The 18349-nt window shown below is 29.9% G+C and overlaps 1 protein-coding gene across 1 annotated transcript; it reads right to left on the bottom strand.

The window, feature by feature from the left end:
- Nucleotides 1-9114: 9114 nt before the first annotated feature.
- Nucleotides 9115-15018, bottom strand: LOC130798351 (transcription factor MYB12-like). The gene is made up of 3 exons (XM_057661290.1): nucleotides 14659-15018; nucleotides 13844-13973; nucleotides 9115-10293 (listed from the first exon to the last, which is right to left on the bottom strand). Exons 1-3 carry the CDS (start codon nucleotides 14789-14791, stop codon nucleotides 9537-9539), a joined length of 1020 nt encoding a protein of 339 aa, XP_057517273.1. The 5' UTR covers nucleotides 14792-15018; the 3' UTR covers nucleotides 9115-9536.
- Between the last annotated feature and the right edge of the window lie 3331 nt (nucleotides 15019-18349).

The raw sequence follows: 18349 nt of genomic DNA, 5'->3' as shown, positions 1-18349 counted from the left end.
AATTTTTAGCGCGCATAACAACTGAAATATATATACTAATATGATATTATTTTATTTTATACAAATTTTACAATAGAGTATATTATTTTCAGTGGGAAGTCCGTCACTACTTGCCACAGATCGAAGATGTAGATTATAGGTCGAGCTTGTAGGTCGTGCATTGAGGGTAGTCAGGCGAGTAGTTTGGCTAGCACAGGAATTGATTGTGAAAATTTGAAAAAAATAAGATTAGTTAACAACTTTATTTCAAAAATAAGTTTCGTGAAAACTTTACTCCCAAAATAAGCGTCCGTACATTCAAACTTAGGCTTGGTGTAAAGTCGCCGTTACTAACAGCGAATTAAAAAAAATTAAAAAATTAAAAAAATTAGTAAAGCCTCAAGTCGCTGTTACTAACAGCGACTTAATGCATTTTAAGTTTCTTCTTCGTCATTTCAGTTACTTCCTCATTCCAACCTACGAGATTAAGGAGTTGACCAGTCAACCTTAAAGTCGCTGTTACTAACAGCGACTTGAGATTTTACTAATTTTTTTTATTTCGCTGTTAGTAACAGTGACATTACACCAAGCCTAAGTTTAGATGTACGGACGCTTATTTTGGGAATAAAATTTTCACGAAGCTTATTTTTGAAATAAAGTTGTTAAATAATCTTATTTTTTTCAAATTTTCATTGATTGTCCAGCAGTTTTGGGCCATGCTGTTTGGGGCTTCAATTGAATGTTTTGTGACGGATAAACTAATTTTATGTTCACTTACATGCACCTTTGAGGCTTTGAATGCTTGGAACAATAATCCCCATTGAAATCTCATCATAAGGGCATTTGAAATCGTATTATTTAGTGTTTGGAAATAAGTATATTATTTCATATCAAATTATGAATTTCAATTATGAAATCATAAATGAAGAATTTGAGAATGACAAGGTTTTGATACTCATTCTCAAATTCTCAACTTTAACTACTTCAAAAATAATGGTGGAATTTGATCCAAATTCAAATTTGAAAACTTTTGATTTGCCAAACAACAAATTTAAGTCAATTCCAAATTTCTAAATGAAATCATTATTCCCAAACATGGCATTAGGAATTGATTAAATTAAAATTTTAAACTTATGAGTATAACCTTATTACTATTTCTTATATATATATATATATATACTTGGAGCGAAAAAGAAAACTTATAATAAATTTTAAGGCTTATTTATTTTACATTTCATTGTAGATGTTAGACTTATAAATAATAATTAAAATAAAGATAAAACAATGTAAATTAACATCAACTAATATTTAAAGTCCTTCGGGCTTTAATTTTAAAGACTGCATAATTGGGCACCCGTCCAATGCCCAAAACTCCCCCACATATTTAATAACTAAGCAGAAAAGACATGTCATCACCATCATACCCAGTTTATCTCGCATATGAAAAACTATGATTAGAGTCTGGGGAAGGAAGAAAGACAGTAATCAATTTGACACGAGTACCTAACAAAAAAAAAAGAGTCCAATAACAAAGGATCATATTACACGATCATTTAAGTCGTCTTAATGAGTTAAGAGGTAATCAAGTCATTGTATGAAGTCTGAAGTGTAATCAAGTTTTCTACTTCTATGAAAAAGAGTAGCAAAAACTTAAAAGAACAAAACATGTCCAAACTAGTTGCATGCCAAAAACAAGCAAATGGAACAGCAACATTTATTAGCAACCAAAATTTGGCTACATCTAAGCCGTGTTGTGAATTTTAAAATGTTAGGTCAATTTTATTTTATATATCCTTACAATTTAAAAAAAAAATAATCAAAATACTAATTTATAATAAAATTTCTTCATTAATTAAATCTACCATTCAACTATGCGATATTTTTAAAAAGATAGTGTACCAAAAGTCTTTAGTATCTTTGTTATTAAAACAACTAATAATATTTAACACTTTATTACTTGGTTACTTTTGTGTAAAATAGTATATATATATATATATATATATATATATATTTGTGGTAATTTCAACAATAAATAAATTAAGTATAAAATAAATTTTTGTGCCCCCTACGATATTGGGCCTTGTGCTTTAGACCGATTTTCACTTGTTAAATGACAGTCAAAACTACATCTATGATTTTCAAAAGAAAATATAGCTTTTACAACGTGATATTAGAAATCCACATAACATAATAACATAAAATAATGTATTCAAACCATAACTACTACTATTACATACGGAAAAAAAAAAAATCAATAGAGTATACATATTTTAAACTCTCAACATTGAGCATACTTTTTTATTAATTAATTATTTGATAGGTAAGGCCAAAAAAGTAATGATAAATACTTATTTATTTGATTGAGCTTCATAAATTTAATGTAAGGAATGCAATAAAACTAGCTTTGTAACATATATTCCATCACACAAGACTCGAATAAAACAAGTGAGTAAAGTATTAGAATAATTAGTTTACCTATTGAAAAAATTACCTAGAATAATCTAATTTTTTTCATAATTTTTCTACAATAATTTCATCTATTAATTAACCATAAACGATCCCAATTTTATGGGATATTTGCCTAGAGTAAACTTGGGTAATCAAATGACTTGCTATAGTAGGTAATTTACAAAAAAATAAACTCAAAATTAATATAAAGTTAGAGAAAAAATTTTAAATTTACATAAAAATTCTTACAGAATTTTAGCGTCTTTTTACATTTTTTTGATACTTTATTTTAATTTATCTTTTTTTAAAATAAAACTCGTTATAGATGGTCATCCGGTAACCCAAGTTTGCTTTAGGCAAATATTCCATAAACTTGAGATTATTTATGATTAATCACTTGATGAAATTATGAAATTATTGTACAAAATCGTAAAAATGTTAAATTATTGTAGGTAATTTTTTTCTTACCTATTTATTTTAGAACTCAATAAATGTCAAATAAAGAGAAGCTTATATATTAGTCCCTCCTAAACTCACGTCAAGCAAGTTCTCGGATAGAAAAGGATGGCATAGGGCAAGCACAGCCATGAGCCATCCTGACACAGTAGAGCAAAGATATCCAGAATCTATCATTAAATAGGCAATCAATATCATAATGTCACCATGCTTACCATTTGGAGTAAATAGGGATCACAATTAGATTTGAATTCAATCCTAAACGGGATCTAATCCAGGAAGCCGAGACCCTCTAAAAAGAAAAAACTACATCATCATGAAACGAGACACACTTTTTATTATGCAGGTTTTTTCCACCTCACTCTTCATGTGGAAGAGAGGGAGAAAATTAGATTAATCAAATTAAAAAATATTAATCGATGCTTGAAAGAATTGACCGTCAATAACAAAGTTTTGATCGTAAGATTTGAAAGTTGTTATTGCTATGAATTTACGTATTGTATAAAAAATAATTTTTTTAAAAAATGTCATAACCCGACTTCGCTCCAAGAATCTGATTTCAAGCATAGTTACATGATATGAAATCCGTGTTCGAATGGGAGGTGGATGAGAAGAAAAGGTCTGATTTTCATTTAAAGCAAAATCGAAACATGCATGATTAAATTTAAGTCTGATCATTGTCATCTCTAGGTATAAGTGTCACATTAACATACTTAGAGTTATAAAATCAGATTGACTTATTTATTTTCGTTAATCAATAAATTAAAACATAATTATATGAAATATGGTGTAAATCAACACGATCCAAAATTTATTAATTTTTATTTTCTATATCGTTTAAATTTAGATGTACAATTGAAAAAACTGTTTTGTATAGAAAACCTAAAAGCAAGAAAATTATGGATTTTTCGAGATGATGAACACAACCTTTAATATATAATTTATAATTTATAATTCTATATCTTTAATCTTTAATAGGTTTTTCAACAAGTTGCTGAAAAATTTGGTGGACCACCTATCCTAGAAGCATAGCCCATCTAGACAAACAACTAACCAGCCCGTACAACAAACTCCCCGGGTTCCCTAACCTCAACTTATGAATATACACTAATTCTTTGTTGAGATCGTCTCACCAAAAAATCATCTTAATTGGAAATTCTAAACTCTAAAAAGAAACTACTGCTATATAACATATCTACTCACATAAGAGATTGTCTTTAACTAAAATGATCTCGAAATGAAAAGTTATATTCTCATTATTGGTATTAATTAGCTTGTTTAAACCATATATGACATCCATCTTACAATGAAATCAACTTTTTCAACAAACAACTACTATTCTGATAGATCATCTCTTAATGATAACATCCAAACAAGGAGCTATTATTCTAATAATTTATATCGGTAGAGCTTTTTAACCTATAAGGTACATTTCAAGGTAAGACCACCTCCTCATACATCTATTTCCAATTCACAAATTCTCATTTAATTGTCCTAAATTTGTTAGCTATCAACACTTTGGAATTGGATATAAAAAATTATAATACTTTTTTCTTTGAAATTAGGCTCTCTATAGAGATATATTTTACCACGAGACAGTCTAATATAAAATTAACCCAACTCAATTTGTGACTCAATATCAAAGATAACTTTGGAGAAGAGCTAGCAACATTCACATCTAAATGATTATGCAACATTCCTCAAAATTTCAAAGATGAGTTACTTTAGACAACAAGATCTCAATTCTCAACCATTTGTTTCAAGAGGTTGACAAATGGTTGCAATTCAAAAATAACACGGTGCGCATCTCACTTCACTTAGTCATTTTCGTACATGAACTTATCTTTTAAGCATATTTTTGGAGTCGAAAGATTCTTTGGCCGCATCTTGCTTCATGAATATGGATTTCAACACTCAGACACTTTTTTTCTGATCAAAAATACTGTAATTTTTTTACAATTTAGTCAAATCAAAGACTCAAAAAATGTATCTGTGTCAAATATGAGCTGTCAAATCCGGATAACAGACGTGAGATAAAATCCAACCACACAATTTGGATGAAGAGGCAAGAACATAAAAGCAAACGACGTGTACAAAGGTATGTTCGATGAGCTATCACTATTACGCAATGAATAGAATACCCAATTGGTGTACATAACTATAGCTTTTAGGGGTGCAAAAGGGATAATCCATTTTGTAGCCAAGAATGTATTGAGACTTCTCACGAGCCACATGCTGCCTTTCTTGATTGTGGCCGCTCAGCTCCATTTCCTCCATACTAATTGCGCTCACACTTGACCATCTTTTACAACCAAGCTATATGGCATTGGCATTCATCTTGATCTTGATCGATCTTTGCTTGCAGGAGACAGATTTTGTGGTCCTATAATATAATATAATGTAGTTCATCTACTTGTATGATTGTTTTATGAAGGTTTCATGTATTGACTCCGCTCTTGATTAGTAGGTTGTATTTTGTAAGTTGTAATTTATGTGTTGTAATTACTACAATTGGTTATGGGTTGGATTATGGATAGGCAGATAGCTACGTTTTTGCGGCTTGTTGGATGATAGATAATAAAGTATACAATGTATTCTAAGCTTCAATAATCAGCTTAAGTTTTAGTTGAGTTGGTTCCTTGACATAATATCAGAAGCCAACGTGATAAAAGGTCATGAATTCGAATTTCAACCACCCCTCATTTAAAATGAAAGTGAATATTTCCTTGACAATATACACAAAGATGCGGTTGCGGAGCAGATGCAAAGTCAAGATTTTAAGTGAGGGTGAATCATAACTTTTCATATCAATATTACCAGAAGTGTTTAGGTGGGTGTAGTTGAAAATTATCAAAAATTTAGAGTATTATTTGGACAATGTTGTTTTGGTGAACATAAAGTTAAGATAAATTTGCAGCACAAGAACATATTTTATATTAGTCAAATTTATTAGAAATATGATAATTTTAAAAACGGAGAACTAAATAGTGAAAAACCACTTTTTTTTTCTACGTTTAGTTTTTGGTTTTTTTAAAAAAATTGATTTTTTAAAAATTAGATAATGAATGGGCCCTTAGCATGGAGATTTGTTTTTCATCTTTATAGGAAAAAACACTTAGCTCCTGTATTTCCGTATTGTACACGCACGATCATAAATGTTAGTGATCAAGAAAATGAATTTTAAGGATAATTTTGGGCATTATTAAACTTTGCCACTCTTTTTATTTTATCGCTACCCTTTATATATTGAATTTTTAAAATTATTTTTGATTACTTTTTAAAACTTCAATCTCTACCATCTCTCTAAAAACTCTCTCCGAATGCTCATTGAACTAAAACAAGTTAAAACTAAAAATCGAATTACAATGACCAACTAAAATGAGCATCAATATGATTGCGGAATCAATATGATTGTGTTAAAATTTGATATATGTTCACTCTTTTGACTATAACTTTAAATAGAAAAATCATATAATTGCAACATTTGCGGCAGTAGAACCTCAACTTCAAGATCTTTCCAATGATATATTATATGCCCAATTCCGATAACCGAGCGAGAAATGACGATCGTTTAAAGTTTGTTTGAGCTGAAATTTGATACATGTTAAATCTTTTGGGCATAACTTTTTATAGAAAAATCGTATTAATGCAAGGTTTGCGGCATTAGAAAGTAGACTTCAAGAGATTTCCAACGACATATTATATCCCAATTTTGACAATCGAGCGAGAAATATGGACTGTTTAAAATTTTGCAGTGAATTCTAACATTCAGTCGCATGCAACCGGACCACGGTATGGTCGCGTAAAACGTGCGACCGGACCGCGATATGTTTGCGCGTTTTATGCGACTCCACCGCGGTCAGGTCGCACGTTTATGCGACCATACCGTGGTCCAGTTGCGCGCGGCTGAATGTTCGAAATCACTGCAAACTTTAAACGGTCGTTATTTCTCACTCGATTGTTAGAATTGGGCATATAATATGTATTTGGAAAGCTCTTGAAGTCTAGTTTCTAATGCCGCAAACCTTACATTAATACGATTTATCTATAAAACGTTATTGCCAAAAGATTGAACATGTATCAAATTTCAGCACAAACAAACTTTAAACAATCGTCACTTCTCGCTCGGTTATCGGAGTTGGGCATAGAATATATCATTGAAAATTTCTTGAAGTCTAGGTTCTAATGCCGCAAATATTGCATTAATGTGATTTTCCTATCAAAAGTTTCGGCTAAAAGAATGATTATTTATCAAATTTCAACACAAAACATGTGATTAGGTTTATTTTTCCGATTTCAAAAAATTATTTTCTTTTTAAAATTAATATTTTTTATTTTAATTTAATTATTATTAATAAATTTAGTTTAGTAACAATAATGATTGATTTTATAATTAAAAATAAATTTAAGAGTATTTTAGTAATTTATTAAAAAAAGAGTGGCGATATAATAAAAAGGATGACAAATTTAAAAATTAGGTAAATTTATGTGAAATATGTGTATTTTTCTTCAAATTTTTCATTATCACATAATAACATCGTTCTAAGTAACTAATAATAGATTAAGAGAATTACTAAAAACTCGAAGCTCTTAGAAAATTTTGACCCCCTTCTCCTAAAAAGTTTTTTATAATGTTACTATGGAAAGTTTTAATCACCCTTATCTCTAGTTCTAGTTTCACTTATCCGCCTTTATACGACAAATCATTTACGGAAACCACCCCTACAAATAGTTTAAGGAGTAATGATACTACTTTTTTGTAGGTCATAATATTATAAAATAACGATGTACTAGGTTTAATCCTAATCAAAGAAATTATAACATATCCCTACCTTAATAAATTGTTGAACTTCCATTTTTATTTAGGTAACTGATAAGCATGTACCTCTTGACAAGTTGGTTATAGGTGAGACGTGACTAGTTTGTCATTCAAGCTTACTATTAAGACCTTGTCATCTGACACATGGTTATATTTATGAGCTGTTTAGCAAATGACTATTGATTCTTGGTTGTTGGTTGTTGTTCATTGATTTTTTTTAATTGATTTGTTTGATTGATTGTTTTTATGTTGGCCTTTAAAATAACTTGATAAGTCAACTGCTTAGGTGATGTTTTATTAAATTATGCATTGACTATTGACTATTTATTAGAGAAAAAGTAGATTAACAAGTCAAAAGCCAACGAAAAAGCAAACTAAGTTAGCTTTCTTATTTTGGCTTAAAAATCAAATTTTTTAACTGACTAAAAAATTATTTATCAATATTTTTTTTTGATTTTTTAACCTAATAAAAAATCAATCCAAAAATCATTTACCATTTTACAACATATCCTAGTCCCACCCATTTATTTCGAGGATTACAAGTAATGACAACAAATTGGTGTGTAGTAATTGATCCTTTTATTATCTTTTAGATCTAACCCACTTACATAGAATATCAATTTTAACCCTTATTAACATCGGATAAATTGGTGCTTTATTTCTTGCCATGTCTTCTGCTTATATGAAGTTGTTTTTTTTTTAATACTCTTTCTATTTATTGAAATTTATACTATTTAAGTTAAATTTATAAGAGATTTTTAAGTTATATGATATAAAATCAAAATATGTAAAATTATTTCACTTTCAAAAGAAAAGAAGCGTTCAATTGCAACAGGCCAATCAATTATACTCACACCTATTCACTATAATTGTCTTATTTGCTTTACACACTCAATTCAATGCACCTATTCAATCATTAATATCTCTATTTGGGGAAAGTTTATATGAATAATCCTTGCATTAAGACTAATCAAACAAGATTCCAATTGACTATATTTTAACTTATAGATTAATAATAAAATACGAATTAAGAGTAAAAGATGAATAATGCCCAAAAGTGAATAAAAGGGAGTATATAAGTTTTCCTTGATACGAGTATTATTTCTAATTTTCCATCTCTTTAAAATTATAATATCGAGCACATTAATATTAACTTCTAAAGTGTGATGTATAATTTTTGTTAAAATATGTAAAATATATAATTATTTATATAATGTTTTTATTATACTAAATGTTATAGAAATTTCAGCCAAAGAAATGGACAAAATGTTTCTTTCACCGCAAGAATCATTTATTTCAATGGTACTTATTCTAATTAAGGTCTAAACAACCAAAGGGGTAGTAGTATTGACTTGTGACACATAAAGAAAACTTTGACATATAAACACCAACTACTACCGCTACTAATAGAACACCCAAAAAATATACTTTTATAATTGATAACTCAACCAATAAATACCGAGTATTCTAAGGTAACATATTTCAATTATGAACCACTATATTAAATACTCGATTATAAACACTCCTAATAATAATTACTGATAATTTTCAAATACTTTCTTACACAATTCAAAATAGTTTTCTAATAAGAAAAGATCTTACTGACCTATCCAAAAAGTTACAAACAAACGTAGGAGAACTAACAAACAAATTAGAACTATCTCGTTGTAGGAACCTCTCTTTCTAAGGTTCTTTTTCGAGTTGAGGTACTTTTTGACTGAATTCTTCTTTATGGGTATAGATTACCGCCTTTCTTCCTTCTTCAGATCCAGATCATGGTTTTTTATGGGTAAAATCCAATGGGTATAATAATGATGATGAAGAAGTGTGGAAATCATGAGAGTAACCAAGCAACCATAGCTTGTTCTTTTTCAGCATCCAAATCAGCTGAAAGATTATCAGTAAAAAAAGGTTGTTCTAAAAAATCATCATTCTCGCATAACCAAGAAATAATCTGGTCCTTCTCATCCAACAGTTTAAACTCTGATCCAATAACATCAACAGTTCCTATATCCAAATCCCAATCAAAATTATGTTCAAAGTTTGATGATGATGTTGTAGTTGATGATCCTCCACCACTTGATCCTGAACATGTGGTATTTTGATGAATTGGATCCTCTGCAATTGAGCCCATTTTCATAAGCCCTTTACTGTCATTGGGTCCCACACCAGCATCACTTTCCTTTACACTGTCTTCATTTGTGGTGGATATAAGCCCATCAAGGCCCATAATGTCTTCAATACCCAACAACTCTGATTCATGATCAAATATTAAATTGCCATTGCTAATATTAGTACTATTCTTGGGTACACTGGGTCCCACTTGGTTGGGACCCACACTTGGGATCGTGTTATTGTTATAGTTAATGGCTTTGTTGAGTCTATTTCTTTGCATTACAGCTCTACTAGTTCTGCCACCTCGGCGCTTAGGTGGTGCGCTTACACTGCTCAAATTTATAATGATTTTCTCTTCATTACCTTCTCCATTTGGCCTCCTAAATGTGTGTATTTTCCTGCTCAAATGAGAATTCCAGTAATTCTTTATCTCATTGTCTGTTCTTCCTGGTAGTTGAGCAGCTATTAAAGACCACCTACATCATGTTTTAACTTGATTAGAACCCTGACCGTCGATTAATAGAGACAAAAAGTATTAATGCTCAGATTTTAAATTTTTTTAGAGTCTAAATTAAATAAATTTTCGTGTACAAGGTTGATGTTAGCTTAAATTAAATTTAGGTATAGTTTACATTTTTTGGCTATGTACTATGAGTTATTAGTGTTTTTTTAATAAAATAGTTAAAATATAACAATACAAAATAAAAGGAATATTATATCCCCTCCTATTCAGCTTATGTGTCCCATTTTCTTTTATGGTCAAGTTACCTTAATTGTCCCATTTATATTTTTGGTATGAATTTTTGACTTTTATGCCCTTAGTAGCTTTATCCTATTTTCAATTATACCCTCCATTACCCATACTAATTTCCTCCCTTACATTAAAAACCCTAATACCACTATCTTTCCTACTCTTAGGGTCCCACTTTTGACTCTCCTTAAAATCCGTGAAAAGTCATATTGGACTCCTAAGATGAATTGAAGGGAGTATTATTTATTACGCCTTAAATTTTTAGGTGTTTTTTTATCTTTTGCTCCGTGGTTAAAAAAATGAATCAGATAGCCCTGTTTAGAACTAGCATTGTTCTTAGTCTATTTTTACGCACACAAAAATTTTAGCTCAAGTCTGCCTAGGTTATAGCTCGATCTAAATCATTTGATTAAAAATCACACATGAAAACTTTTTCTGTAAAATTAGCAATCTGATTTAAATAAATAATTATTCCCTCATGTTCCATGTTATAATGTACTTTTTATTTATTTTGCAATTAAATAAAAGTGTACGTATTATCATGTTTAACCGTTTATTATTATTTCTCCTTAATTTCTCTAAGGCAGGTGAGAGGAGCGACCACATTGGCCATTACAAGTCATTATCAACATAAAGACAAAACATATTCACACAAAAAAACATCAAATTAAAAGACAAATAAACTTAAAGATGACCAACTTGGACACAAAATAGGTAACATATTTAAATTTTATTTTACTCCCATTTTTATTGTGTAGATCTCATTTATAGTAATTATAATTGTGTAGGGTTTGAGAAATGTTAAATTAAAATAGACAAGAAAATTATGCTTGCTAAAAGATTTTAGTTAGAAAAAAATAGGTGTGTTTATTTCGATTGTAAAAATAATAGTTTAATCTGATTACCATTATAAATTTACAAACTAAATAAAAAAAATGTCAATCAAGAGGTTAGTTTATTGTTTTAATAAAGTCATATGATAAAATTTGAATTCATAATCTAAGTATCAAAAGTTTACGCTAATAATTGTAATTTCATAATATGGTATACATATTATATGAAGTATATTAGTAAATTTTGATTTTCGGTAAGAAAAAAATCTCTTTTGGTTATTATTTGATAAATATATATATATATATATATATATATATATATATATATATATATATATATATTCTAATAATAAGCAGAATTTACTGAATATGATGGTATTGTACATAATGATAATAGTATATTCCAATGATGAGGCGATAATATACTGGTTGATGTAAATGCTCAACCACACTACCTTACGCTACTATTATGATTCTTTCTTTGATTAGCTAGAAGTCTAGAACCTCGACTTTTCCACGGACCACTGAAATTAATAAGAGAAATCCCTAGATACAGCTCTTTTTTCGAAGCGACACTTCATTTGTATTTATTCGAATAAACCTATTGATTTGCACTAATCTCTACTAATTAATTATTATTTGGGTAAATGATTTTTAAATTGACTTTTAACTTTTAGCTTATTCATTTGTCAAAAAGTAAAGGAAATGGCTTTTAAACCAGCTAGCTAACAAAATGGTATTTAAGTTAAAATAAAAAGACTAACTTTGTTAATTTTTTGCAATGACTTTTGGCTTATTGACCTACTTTTACTATAATAATCAGTCAACAGTCATTATCTAATTTTATCACACATCTCAAAAAACAGCTTGCATATATATCTTTATATAATATATAGTTAGCTTAAGTCAACAAAAATAGTTACTATTTTTAACTATTCAAACTGGTCAAATATATATATATATATATATATATATATATATATATATATATATATATATATATATATATATATATATATTCACAAGAGGTATATATATCATAATTGTATTTAATACGTCTTTTATATCATGTGAATCGTAGGTATGCATAAAAAGTTTGAAATGCTTAATTAACTAATGTATTTTTTGAGATATTGAATGGATTTCATCAAACAATATTTAATTTAATAGATTTTACATTCAAATATAAGAAATTAGAAGTGAAAATATCATAATATAAATAAAACGAATGAAAAAAAGTTGGTGAATTGAAATATTAAAGAAGGATTTAAAAAAATATAATTTAATATTGTTTATAGATATTTGTCTTTCTAAACAAAAAGAGACTACATTAATGGGACTTGGAAAAGATGTCATAAAAGTTGAAAAAGTTCATTTAAAGATACTTCCATATATATAGAAGGAAAACATTGATTATTTAAACTTAACTAATTAAGGTATTTTTTCATGTACAATTATTGCATAATCATAAAAGGTGAATCAAAATATAAATGTGTGATCTTAAATCTAACATCATCAAAAATGGTTGAGTTGTTTGTATAGTAAAAACCTAGGAGTAATTTTTTTTGAAAAAATATTTTTTACTCTTCAAAACCTAATTTTCCATAATAAAATGTGTAAACAAATATCTTTTAGTTCATCTCTTATAACACAATATTCCATCTCTTATAGAAAAAAGAAAAATGCATACATGTATCCATATATCTCACAAATCAAAAAATAAAAATTAAATAGATTATTTTTTTACATCAAATTTTCAACAATTTATGTATGTGTATGTATAACAAATTACTTACCTATGAGTAGTGATATTATACTTCATACATATATACGATCATACTTACTATAAATTTATTATTATGATATAGACAATGCATACATCAACAAAAATAATTTGTACACCTTGATACATCATATGGACCTATTTTTCATGTTCATAATTAAGAAAAACTTTATATACTCTTATTAATTATTAGTAAAGATGACAATACATTGTATTACTTTGACTATATCTTTACGTGCAAACAAGCAAGCCACTCCTCTTTAGGGTCACTAAGCATTTATTTTTTCCAAAATGACTGAAGGCTTTAAATGAAATATCAACCAACTATATTTATTACATCATAAGCAAACGAAAAATAATAATTATTGTGAGAGTTTAAATTGTATTCATTAATCTCTTTATTAAGGGTTACATGAGATCACACACAAAAATAATGTCACCTTTATAGAAAATAAAATTGTTTAGTCTAATAGAATATACAACTAATTTTAATATGTTTTATATTCTATCACTAACCATAATGAAAACGGTTTTTTAGATCGTAAAGTTGTAGATTATTGTATATTTTCATCTTTAATATGATTTTTGTTATATTTTAGCGACCTGACTAAAACGAATAAATACTATATAAAAAAATGTAAAGAATTTTATGTGCCGACCTATTTCCCAATGTAGTATGGAGCTTAATGATGATTTCTTCTTCTTCGGATGTAATGTTTCCTCTCTTTAAGTCCGATCTCAAGTAGTTTATCCATCTTAATCTGCAACTCTTTCCACACCTCAATAAACCTATAAATTTATTTTCAATAATAAATTATCAGTTTTTTTTAAATATTAGAATTTTAAAAATAGGCAAACTAGCATTTAAATTTGTACCATATGATTTTAAAAACTCTTATATATTTAAATTATAATTAAATGCAAATTTAAAGAGACAGATAAGTAAAACAATGTAGACAAATAAATTATTTATGGTTGATAATGTGAATATACTTCATATTAATGGAGGATTGGAGATTAATGCTCTTTATTATCATCTTCTACTAGGCTGTAACTTGTAGCCAGTAGGCCAGCATATACACTTAAATGAATAAGAAATATTTTAATCAAAACTTGTCAAAAAGCAAAACAAAAATTCTAGAAATTTATGGGTTTCACATACATAAATTTCTTGGATAGATCAATAGACAAATTAAATGTGTTAGAATTTGGAAATAAAAAATCCACCACAATTGATCCTTTGAAGACATGAAGTGTAACATGTTTTTTTTTGTTGATGCTTCATTTGAAAAAGATGTTTAAAAGGGTAATTTTGGGTTAGCATGGTTGTTAAGGGATTTCTATTTTTCTTAATTGTATGTATTCTCTAGTTTAGTTTCGAATAAAAAAGAATTGTTTAAAAGGTAAAATAAAAAGTGTAAAATATGATACTCTTAATAAATAAAGAAAGTCCTACAATTTAAATTTAAATAACCTGCATTTTTGGGCAATGATCTCCAAGACCCTTCACCATTTTCTAGAATGTACTTGATTAATTTTTGATCTTCCTCATCAGTCCACCTTCCTCTCTTCAATCCTACCTTCTCACAACATGGTGCGCGTCCCATTTTCTCTTTTAATATTTTTTTTCGAGCTTTCAAAAGCGAAAACGGAGAAAGCCAAATAAATGAGAAAAATGAAGATTATTGGAAAGCAAGGTTGGTTATAGATCTAAAACAAGGTATAAAGACAAAGGAGAGTACTTGTGGGAGTGTAGTAGTGATAATATTGCATGGGAGAGTGATGTTTATGTATAGAGAAAAAAAAAAGAGTAACAAAGTTTTTGATGTACCAAAAAGTGTCGCACTATATATAAAAGAAGTATACATAAATAAATAAAGAATATATATTTTAAAGTATATTAATGAAAAGTGGAAACTAAATTTGGGGCCCATATTAGGAACTCGGGGAGTGGATTGGGCCACGTCGATATGGGTAACGAAAAATGATGTCGTGGCGTTTTAAGGGTCGGGAGCCTCGTGAGGGGGCTTTTCCATCCCCACGTTGATCATATTACAACATTTTCTTCTTACTCTTATTTGCGGAATATCTAGTCACTGTATTTCACTTGTAAGAATTATTAACAGAGTCTAGAAAAATAATAATTTGTACTTATAAAGGAGCTTGCGGTTAAAGAGTCTCATGGCTCGAGAAAGACTCTCGAAAAGAGAAATTCCTGGAGGAACAAAAAATTGAGTAAAGTTATTGAACACGCAAACCTAAATCTTATACCACAAGCTTAACGTAATGAAATCGCATGTGATATTTGCTATCAAGGGTTAGTAAAAAATTAATTTTTCATCGATCTTATAATTTACAAAAATAAAATTGCATACAATAGACTTTCAAACTCTGCCTAAAATGAAAACCATTTAATGATAAGTTCTTATTCTATTTCTATACTTGGTTTATTTGCCTCTAAACTTTCTATATTACCACTTGCACAATCACTGTCGGGACAACTAAGTACCTTATTTCTATTAACATTTTGTTTTGTAGCCTCTATTAAAAGCAAGTTAAGTGATTGATTAGGTTGTAATAATAATAATAATAATAATAATAATAATAATAATAATAATAATATATAATAATAATAATAATAATAATAATAATAATAATAATAATAATAAGACTCATTTTCTGTTCTCTTTCTTATTTCCTTCTCTAAAGTTCTCTCTCGGTGCATCCTTGCTCCAGCCATGGCAAGAGGCAGAGGACGACCTCAGAAACAAGCTGTACAGAAACAAATATCTTCTTCTTCTTCTAAAGGGTCCGTATCATCTTCTGCGTCTGCGCCCCAAAAGCTTTCTCAATCTCGGTCTTGCGATATTCCACAAAACCTAAAGACCACCATTCTTGAGAATGAGACTTTGAGTCTTAGGTCTTCCCTTGCTGCTCTTCAATCTTGCACGCTTTATTCGAGTTGGGCTGCGGTTGTCAATGGCAGACCTTCTTCCTCAGCAACGAAGACTCAAGACCCGGTGTTACTGTTCCATTGAATACCCAACACTCTCCAGTACGCTCAGGTATCTCTACTCCATCTCCTGCACCTATTAAAATATCTTATGAAGTTGTTGTGGATGAAATCCGTTTTCGGAAAACGTTTGTGGTATGTTATGTCTTAGGGGCAAACCCTCCCTTACATGTTATAGAGGGTTTTGTCAATCGTATTTGGGATTCAAAATGTATTGATAAAATTGGCACAGTGGCTAAAGGGGTCTTCTTAATCAGACTGAAACCACAAGAGGGACTAGCAAAGGCTTGTGAATCTAATGGTATCCTTTTTGATAAGAAACCCTTTATAGTTAGGCCTTGGACTAAAAACATTTCTTATGAGAAGGAATATATCTTTAATGTCCCCCTTTGGGTTCGTTTTCCTAGGCTGCCTATACACTATTGGGAGGAATGATGTCTTACTCTGATTGCAGGTATGCTAGGCAAGATTATTCGAGTTGATAATGCCTCTCTAAAGAAGGATCGTATGCATTTTTCTTGGGTTCTTGTTGAACTAGACACTAATGAAAATTTTCATGACTCTATTTCCTTCACAAATGAGGATGATGAGCTCCTCTCCATTAAAGTACTCTATCATTGGAAGCCACAGTTCTGTAGTAAATGCCAGTAACTTGGACACTTTGAGGATACTTGTAGAACAGGAGTAACAACCAAATGGGTTCTAAAAACAATGGCTACCACAGAGACAGAGAATGAGTTCCAACCAGTGCCAACACGGAAGGCTACTACTGTTGAACCACTTGCTGCTGCTGTTTTTGTTGGACACCTATAATGGTTTTGAGGTTCTAGCTGAGATCAATCCCCAGACACATTCTGTTTTCGAGCACCTACAATTAATAGCACTGGGAGATACATCCCAACCTCCCAATGCGTAATATTTTAGCTTGGAATGTTAGAGGACTAAACATGGTGCAGACCAATGTGAGGTGATGCAATTCATCTCTAAATATAATGTCAGCATGTTTGGTCTTCTTGAGACTAAGATTAAACGATCTAATCTTGGCCAAGCTTATAGTAAGTTTTTGTCTGGATGGTGCATCACAAATAATCTTGCTCATCATAAAAATGGTAGAATTATTATAGGTTGGAATCCAGCCCATATGCAGGTTGATGTCACATTTTGTAGTAGTCAAATCATTCATTTGCAGGTTATTCCGATTAATGAGAAACCTTTTGCGTGCTTTTTTGTATATGGCTCAAATTAAAGGAGGAACGATGTTTTTTTTTTCAATCAGCTAAGTAGTATTGCTAGTTCCTATGTTGGCCCATAGATTATGCTAGGTGACTTTAATTGTCTAGCAAACCTTGATGAGAGGATAGGACAACCAGTTCGCTTGCATAAAATCCAGCCTCTGTGGTATTACATGACCCAGTGTCAGGTTTTTAATATGAGAAGCAAAGGTAGATTTTTCACATGGAACAACAAACAGACGGGCATGAAAAGAGTATTTAGTAAAATTGATAGGGTCTTGTGCAACACCCGTTGGAGCGATGATTACCCTTCTGCTGAGGTGACATTTCTCCTAGAGGGTGATTTTGACCATCCCCCTGCTTTGGTCCAATTCTTTTCCCTAGCTCGGGGTAGAACCCCTTTCAAGTTCTTTAACTTTTAGGCTGCAAATGAGTCTTTTATTGATATAGTGAAAGAGACTTGGCGGATGTCTATTGTGGGTCACATGAGCTATCAAATTCAACATAAACAGTGTTCCTTGAAGTGTAGGCTAAAAGAGGCTTTCCAACACACTCCAATCCAAATTGCTTTATGTCAAGCTGAGTGGAACCTCCTTAATGCACAGGAAATTTTGCACAAGGACCCGAACAATGATAATCTTGTTGCTCAAGAGCTTGCCTGTGCCCATTAGCTAAAGTCTGCTAAAAAGGACTATGGCTCTTTCCTTCAACAAAAAGTAAAGTTGGAATGGCTACGCTATGGGGATGAGAACACCTCTTTTTTCCACAACAGTATCAAGCATAGAGTATCTAATAACAGAATCAATACTCTTGTCATTGATAACAAACTAGTTAGTGATCCTTTTAAAATCCAACAGACTTTTATTTCCTTTTATACTGATTTGTTGTGTAATAACATGAAGAATAGGAACATAATTAGT

The sequence above is a fragment of the Amaranthus tricolor genome, chromosome 13 (assembly GCF_026212465.1).
Source record: "Amaranthus tricolor cultivar Red isolate AtriRed21 chromosome 13, ASM2621246v1, whole genome shotgun sequence".
NCBI classification, from domain to species: Eukaryota; Viridiplantae; Streptophyta; class Magnoliopsida; order Caryophyllales; family Amaranthaceae; genus Amaranthus; species Amaranthus tricolor.
Note: the sequence above shows the minus strand (reverse complement) of the source record. Positions and strands in the feature narration are given on the sequence as shown.

Excerpts from the sequence above, each read along its gene's own strand:
- LOC130798351 (XM_057661290.1), bottom strand. The coding sequence starts at position 14,791 with ATGGGACGCGCACCATGTTGTGAGAAGGTAGGATTGAAGAGAGGAAGG. Across the intron at positions 13,974-14,658 it reads ATCATTGCCCAAAAATGCAG|GTTTATTGAGGTGTGGAAAG; the intron begins GTTATTTAAATT and ends ATAAATTTATAG. Across the intron at positions 10,294-13,843 it reads CATACTACATTGGGAAATAG|GTGGTCTTTAATAGCTGCTC; the intron begins GTCGGCACATAA and ends AACATGATGTAG.